Source organism: Pseudorca crassidens, chromosome 11, assembly GCF_039906515.1.
Source record: "Pseudorca crassidens isolate mPseCra1 chromosome 11, mPseCra1.hap1, whole genome shotgun sequence".
In the NCBI taxonomy this organism is placed as follows: Eukaryota; Metazoa; Chordata; class Mammalia; order Artiodactyla; family Delphinidae; genus Pseudorca; species Pseudorca crassidens.
In genome coordinates this window covers 4,963,039-4,970,834 of record NC_090306.1, presented here as the reverse complement: position 1 = coordinate 4,970,834, position 7,796 = coordinate 4,963,039, and the positions used below count along the sequence as shown (strand labels likewise).

The window sequence follows — 7,796 nt, the reverse complement described above, 5'->3', positions numbered from 1 at the left end:
AGCCCAAGGGGACAGCACCCCAGGGTCACACTCACTGCGCTCAGCCTGCCATCTCTGGAGGGGACTCTCCACTCCAAGAGAAACGTCCCCTCCAAGCCTGGAAGTGCTCCTATCGCTAACGCCAGAATAAGTCACAGCCCAGTCCTACGGGAAGATTCCTCCAGGGCTGGTCCTCTGTTTCATTTTCCCTCCAGGGAGTGTGTCCCAGGCAGGGCAGATCAGGGAGCTGGGGCTTTAAAGCACGTGACAAGACTTTTCTTTCTGAACCTACCCTTGTTCAGGGTTCAGTGAGCATATGGGCAGGAGAAGAAAAAGTAGGTGGTGAAAAACCGGGGTCCGCATGCTCTGCGGGAGAGCATGTCTTTACGTAGACACACCACACCATTGCGTTTCTGCCTCTGCGTGGAGGTTGCCAAAGCTGGTGGATTATAAACCCAGGGATGGTTTCTTGCTGTGGGAGCCCAGAAGGAACATCTGGATAAAGGTTCGGCTGAAGCCACTTGATCTAATTTCCTCGGGAAGGAAAATCAATGACAGCAGTGAAAGGGAGGGGCAGAGAGGACAGGAAGGGGCCCCTTGCCTCAGGTGACCTGGGTAAAAGACTTGACATTCGTCCTCCTTTCCTGCCAATCATGTGAACAGAGAAACCACTGGGAAGGCTGGAGTGAAACAGCGGGCCATTTCCAGAATCATAGCAGCAGGTGGACTGAGAAGGCAGAGAGATTGAAATACCTGCACTGCCTTCGGGTGCCCTCCCAGTGCCCCAGGACAGATACCACCGGCCTCCAGGATGGGAAGCTGCAGCAGGGGATTGGAGTCCCTCTGGAACCGCCTTGATCCCCTTTGTAAACCTGCAGGGCAGCGCCCCCTCCTCCCACACAGAACAGAGAGACTAACGATCTCATCCCTGAGGCTTTGTATAAGCTGGTACCCATTACTGGACATTCTAAAGAGGCAGTCAGTCTATTTGAACCAACACCTGTCAGGCACCCGGACACATCTAAGACCCGGGCAGGCGCAGTTCTCTCTTTGCTGCTCAAGCCTAAAGGATGTGACCTTCAGGGCAAAGGCGGCACCTTCTCTTTTATCTTCAAGGGAGGGTGGAGCCCGAGTCCTGCCCACCCCCAGTCCCAGCCAGCAGGGGTGCGTTAAACCACAAGCGCTCGCTTCACGGCCTTAGAGGGCTTGGCAGTGAGACGGTGTGGAGGAGAGCTTTGGCAAGATGCCCCGCTTTTAGGCAGATTGTAAATTATAAACAAACAACTTGTCTCTGCCCTCCTTCCTTTACTTCCAGTGTGTAATGAAAAACAACTGAGCCCCGCAGGCACAATCCTTCTGTTTCCTCCTCAGATGTGCTGTTCACAGCTCCCCGCTGGAAATGATTCTGGGCAGTCACGGACACTGGCTTTTATTCCTGCGACAGCATCTCACTGAAATCCACAATTCCCAGACATCAATTTCCTAGATCCTCCCTCCCCACCCCGCCGCTTCCCCCCCCCCGCCCCCGCACACCTGGATGTACCCCAGAACTAGGCATCAAGCTCACTGTTGTCGTGGGAGCCATGTGGCTGTGGACCACCAGCCCAACCTGGTGAGAATGCCAAACCACCAGTCTCTGGATTATTCAACAGAAAAAGCAACAGCAGGAATCGGGAGCCCATCTCGGATAGCTAAGCCCCCAGAGAGACACTGCAGCCAGTGTTACACCTACTGTGATGTCTTGCCAGAATCATCCAGTGACAAGGGAACAAAGGGATTTGTTCTGAGTTTAGGGATTACTCGGGGCAAGGTTACAATCTGTAGAAACCAGCCTTTAATGTGGACAAGTAAATCCTTCCATCCTCGGGCCACCTCCGCCATCACAAAGGCAAAGCATCCTTCTCAGCTGCACCACAGTTTACGGGGTGGGTAGGATAATAAGAAGGTGTTGCCGCCTCTCTCTGTGATTTTCACACCAGGGCTGCCCTTTTGCAGACAGGTTTCGTATCTGGGAGAACCAGGCTTGTTCCTCAGAGCTGCTGAGAACAACGTTAAGAAGGGCTTAAAGCCTGCAGACCAAGGCTGGGAAACCCAGCCCCAGGAGACCACAGCGGGACTGCGGGGGTGGGGGGTGGAGGGAGGGAGGAGGGTCTGGTCATCCTTTGCCTTTCTGCTCCATCCACACTCCATGCTGATGGCTGGATCTAAGGCCAGCCAGGTGTGCCTGTGTCCTGAAAACCTGAGACAAACAGAATTCACCCCTCTATCTTCAAGGTACGGGGTGGGGGTGGGGAGGGGCGGTGCTCAGCAAAGAGTTGTTCACGATCAAATCATGAGCTTTCCAAGTTTTCTGCCCCAGTCAAGGCGGGGTTTGCTCTGACTCCAGAACCAGAAACAACAAGGGACAGACTTTTTTTTTTTTAATTTCCAAAGATGCATCAGCTGTAGAAAAACTAACACTTGCCTCAACTAAGTAATATTTTATTTCCTGGGATGAAAATCAAGAGAATGAATTATCAGAAGTCTTCCTCCAACATCATTAAAATGCTTTTTGAAGAAAGTTGCAAGCATTGTTTAAGGCGCACAGGAAAAGTTAGACTTGCCTTTCTTCCAGAGCATTCCCTACCCTAGACGCAAAGCACCGGCACTACATCTCAAGAAAGAGAGAGGCTTGCAGACACAGGAGCCAGAAAAACCGGACCAGGGTCTCTGGCTCTAATATAAGTATCACAGGAGAACATCACAATAACCTTCTCTTCCATAAATACAACATATGTCTTGAAAATATATCCAAAATATCTCCATCTGAACTACTGTACAAAACTCCACTCGCCAGCCATAAAAATAATATTTTCCCCTATACACAAATATAATCATATGTAAAGCAAATTTGGAACGCAGGGATATTGGTTGGGGGGTGGGTTACAAAACCTCTGGGGACCTGGGCTATTTACAGTCATTTTTGTTTGGGTTATCCCGCTGCTGGGTATAGGACACTGGCGACAAATACATCCATCTCACAGTGCTCACCATTTCAGCAGCTCCTGCGTCACGGAATGTGGTACTTTTTAAAAATAGGCGACCCTTCGTGTCATGGAAAGAAGGGGGAAAATGAGGGGATCAAGGTGGCGGTGGGGAGGCAGAAGGGCAGCAGGGGAAGAAGGGGGACAGACGTAGGTTACGGTGCGGGCTTGAAACGCTCTGCGGCGTAAAGTAGATCCCCAGGGTCGGGAGGCCTCCGCTGTCCCCGGGCCACGGCCAGCTGTCTGCCTGGGCCTCCCTTACAGATCCGTTTCCCGGCTGGTGTCCAGGCAGAGGGCGTACAGGGATCTCCGCAAATCCACATTGCTCTTGGCCTTGAGGTTACACTTCTCCAGGGGGCAGCTGCCCCTTCGAGATCCGTCCGCATTCTCCAGGGGCCCCGCAGCCTTGCAGAGGGACGCCTTGCTCCAGCTGGCCTTCCGCTGGCCCCCGCCGGCCGGTCCTGCCCCCGTGCTCTGGCTGCTCTGCTCTTCCTTAAGGGCTGCCTGCTCGTCGTGGTCCGTCTCCCGGTGGTAGAAGTAGTTGAAGTTGGAGACGATGACGGGCACGGGCAGGGCGATGGTGAGGACCCCGGCGATGGCACACAGCGAGCCCACGATCTTGCCCCCCACGGTGACAGGCCTCATGTCCCCGTAGCCCACCGTGGTCATGGTGACGACTGCCCACCAGAAGGCATCCGGGATGCTGGAGAAGTGGGTCTCCTGGTTGTCGGCCTCTGCGAAGTAGACGGCGCTGGAGAAGAGGATGACCCCGATGAACAGGAAGAAGATGAGCAGACCCAGCTCCCGCATGGACGCCTGCAGGGTCTTGCCCAGGATCTGCAGCCCCTTGGAGTGGCGGGACAGCTTGAAGATGCGGAACACCCGGACCAGGCGGATCACTCTGAGGATGGCCAGGGACATGGCCTGCTGCCCGTTCTGGCCGCCGCCTCCCGCCGGCTGCTGCTGCACCAGCTCGGTGCCCAGGGTGATGAAGTAGGGGAAGATGGCCACCACGTCAATGATGTTCATGATGTTTCGCGAGAACTCGGCCTTGCTGGGGCAGGCGAAGAAGCGCACCAGCAGCTCGAACGTGAACCAGATGACACACGTGGTCTCCACGATGAAGAAGGGGTCAGCCAGGGTCCTGGGCAGGAGAGGTGCCGCCGTCGGGCCAGAGGGAGGCGCTGCCTCCCCGCTGCCATTGGCCCCCCTGTGGGGCTCAGGGGGCTGGTGGGGCACCGGGGGATGGCGCAGCAGCTCCCGTTCATCCCTGAACTCAGGCAGGGTCTCCAAGCAGAAGGTGATGATGGAGATGAGGATGACCAGGACCGAGACGATGGCGATGCCCCGTGCGGAACCCGAGCTCTCGGGGTACTCGAAAATCAGCCACACTTGGCGCTGGAACTCGTTGCGGGGCAGGGGCTTCTCCTCCTCCTTGATGAAGCCCTCGTCCTCTCGGAAGCGCTCCATGGCCTCGTCCCCCAACTGGTAGAAGCGGATCTCATCTGTGAACACGTCCAGGGAGACGTTGACCGGCCTCCGCAGCCGGCCCCCCGACTGGTAGTAGTAGAGGATGCCGTCGAAGCTGGGCCGGTTGCGGTCGAAGAAGTACTCGTTCCTCAGGGGGTCAAAGTAGCGCAGGCGCTTGGCGGGGTCTCCCAGGAGCGTGTCGGGGAACTGCGCCAGGGTGCCCAGCTGCGTCTCGAAGCGCAGCCCAGAGATGTTGATGAGGATGCGCTGGTGATGGAGGGACCCCGAGCCCAGCACCTGGTCCTCCGCCACGCCCAGAGCGGGGTCGCCTTGTCCCTCCTCGTCCTCCGGAGGCAGCCGTCTAGCTCGGGGCAGCTCCTGGGGCACCGGTGGCACCGGCCGGCCTCCCGGGTCCGCGCCCCTCTCGGCGCCGCCGCGGTCCCTTGGCGCTGGCTCCTTGAGTCCATCGCTGAGCGCAGCCGTCGGGGAGCAGCGGAGCTCTCCCCCTGTGGCCCGGACCTCCTCTCCTCCCCTGACGGTCATGGCACCGCCGTTCCCCGGGGGCACCAGAGCGATCTCCATGGCCCGGGGGCGGGGGGCATGCTGCGCCCCTGCGGACCGGCTCCGGCGCCCCCTCTCACCCTGCTGGGCGCCCCGCGCCGGGCTCCTCTCGCACCAGCGGCCGGCCCAGCTGTGGGGCGGGCTGGGGGACTGGCGCGTTCTCCTCGTTCGGTCCTGACGTCAGGAAGCCGCTGCCCTGCTCTCTGCCTCTCTCGACTCTGGCAGCCCGTTACCAAGCAGCCAAAAGCCACCTTCCAGCAGATGCAACCTCCAGCCGCCAGGCTTGGCCTCCACCCCGCGCAGTTCCCCGCCTCCTGCCCTCCGCTCCTCCCCGCGCCTCCCCTCGGGGGCCCGGAGGCCGCGGGTGTCTCCCCGGAGGACGCAGCTGGGGCCCCCGGCAAGGGAGGGAGGGGCTGAGCTGGGCGCAGCCTGGGAGGAAGGCTGGGAAGGGAGGGAGGGAGGAGGGTGAAGGGAGGGAGTGGAGAGGATGGGGGGACAGGTTGTACCGAGAGCGCGCTGAAACTCCCAGGGCAACCAGATGAGAAAAGCTCTGGATTTCAGTTCACCTGGGCACCCGCTGGACGCCGAGTGGACTCTAGGGGAAATGAATTGTCTTGGGTTGGAGGGATGAGACTTCGAGATGAGTCGGAGTATGAGAAAAGACAGTCCTTTTTACATTTCTCCTTTGGAGGAATGAGGGTTCTCTCTTCTTTAGGAAGAATTACAAACAGGAGGGGGCGGGGCAGAGCTATGGACCTTGAAAAATATATACGTGTATGTGTATATCTCCAGGCCAATGGAGAAGCATGTCTCTTCCCATCTCCCTACATACATTTTCGTCAAAAGGTAACTGACTGAAAATTTACAGCATCTCCGTGCCCTTAGCCTTGGGAAAGCCCTGATTCCCAGCACAGACAGCGGTGGTCAGCGGGGCAGCCCCAGGCAGGCAGCTGAGTCTGGTGATTCACTGTCTGCCTTCATATTCCTGCAACACACAACCTCTCTGCTCTCTCCACATAGCTCATTTGTAGAAACCATAGACAGGGAAGGGGTGGAGGGAGAAAGAGATCCTGGTGAGAGCCGTTTAGCCTGGTGAAGCTGGGAGCTGGGGGCCGCAGGGAGGTTTGGGTAGGGAAGAGGGTGGCGCTGCTTAAGGAGAGGGTGCCCGGGAGCTTGTGGAGTCCCCAGGGCTGGAGAATTCTGAGGAGTAGAATAAAAACCAATACTCACTTTGCCCTTCTGCTGTGCCAGGCCTATTCTCAGCACTTCACAAATCTTAATATTATTATCCTCATTTTTACAGATGAGGAAAATGAGATTGACTAACTTGCTCGAGGTCACACAGGTAGAAAGTGGCGAAGCTGAGATTTAAACCCACACAAGCAGAGTGTGGACCCCTGTTCCCTCCACCCCAGTCCTCTGTAGAAATCTGTGACCCCCTTTCTGATACAAGGATACAGACGCTCCCTGCCCCCATCATCTGGCCTAACAGCTTTAGTTCCTTCCTGCAGGAGGCAGGAGGATGGCTAAGATGACACCTAAGTGCTTCTGGGTTAGGGAACCTGGTTATCTACCCCACCCCAGCCCTGGATTTTCACATCTATGGCCAAGAGAGAAATATCCTTCAGGGCATGTCCGGCAGTTACAGGCACAGCCTCTGGATTTTTTTTTTTTTTTTTTCTTTCTGGTTTTAAGTTAACCTAAAACCTCTGTGTTTTTGCATGTCTGGGTTTTTATATGTGATTTACAGCCTCTCGTCCACGAATGCGTCTGTGCACAGGGGGTGTTCTGGAAACTTGGTACTGGGTGCACGAGTGTTGGTTGGCATAGCAGGGTGTGGACTCACAAGCTGTGTCAGGGTCGGAGGAGTGTGTGTCCATGTGGCTTTTTTAAGTGAGCTCAAGGGTGGACGTGCATTTGGCATATGCAAATGTTTTCATTGTGTGCGACGCTGCAAGTGCGGTGGGCTGTCCTTGCAGACGTGAATGAGTGAGGAAGGCGTGTGAAAGTGAAAATGAGTGTGTGCAGGCATCACTGATTATCTGCAGGGCCTTGCACGTCCCTCCCCAGACCTGTGCTGTCCCTGCTCCAACTCCTTTGGGTTTTTCTTCTTCTCCGGCTGGCTCAGAGGCTGCCAGTCTGGACCAGGTTTGCCCCTGGGGAGCCTGGGGCTGTGGAGCTCATAGGAGATGGTCTCAGAGACCTATGGGCCTTGTCTTGTTCACTGAGCCACGCACCTTGTAAATGCAGGGATGCCCTGTCGGTTCACAAAGGCTCTCCCCGGGTTCCCTAAGGGAAGGAGTTCCCTGGACCTTGTCTTCCAGCGGCCTTGGGGAGACTGCTCCCTGAAGAATAAGAGTACAACAGACATAGCCCCAGAAGAGCATGTAAGTCAAGCCTTTAATGCGGTTCTTTCTTAACTCTGCTTTCCAGACATTTACTAGCTTTCATAGGTTTCTTGTCAAATTTCTTTCAGATGTTACACGTGTCAGCCATGGGGTATAACTGCAGGATCACCCTTAGAGAAAGAACTTGCTTTTTAGCTTCAAGGAATGCAGTTAGCTGACAGCCCCCAGCTGCTATCACCTCCTGTCTCTGCCTGATTTTCTGCAGAGGCTATTACCATCCTCCCTGGGAGCCCCTGGCCATGAGTGAGCACAACAGGGTTACAAGGACCTGACCGGTTCTGTTGCCTGAGACTCTCCCCATCCAACCCTTCCTCTTCCCCTTTCCATTTACAGGTGTCAGAACAGCATCTTGGTC

The 7,796-nt window shown here is 56.2% G+C and overlaps 1 protein-coding gene across 1 annotated transcript; it reads right to left on the bottom strand.

Moving 5' to 3' along the window:
- Positions 1–2,443: 2,443 nt before the first annotated feature.
- Positions 2,444–5,575, bottom strand: KCNA5 (potassium voltage-gated channel subfamily A member 5). The gene has a single exon (XM_067695476.1). It carries the CDS (start codon positions 5,052–5,054, stop codon positions 3,261–3,263), a length of 1,794 nt encoding a protein of 597 aa, XP_067551577.1. The 5' UTR covers positions 5,055–5,575; the 3' UTR covers positions 2,444–3,260.
- Between the last annotated feature and the right edge of the window lie 2,221 nt (positions 5,576–7,796).

Excerpts from the sequence above, each read along its gene's own strand:
- KCNA5 (XM_067695476.1), bottom strand. The coding sequence starts at position 5,054 with ATGGAGATCGCTCTGGTGCCCCCGGGGAACGGCGGTGCCATGACCGTC.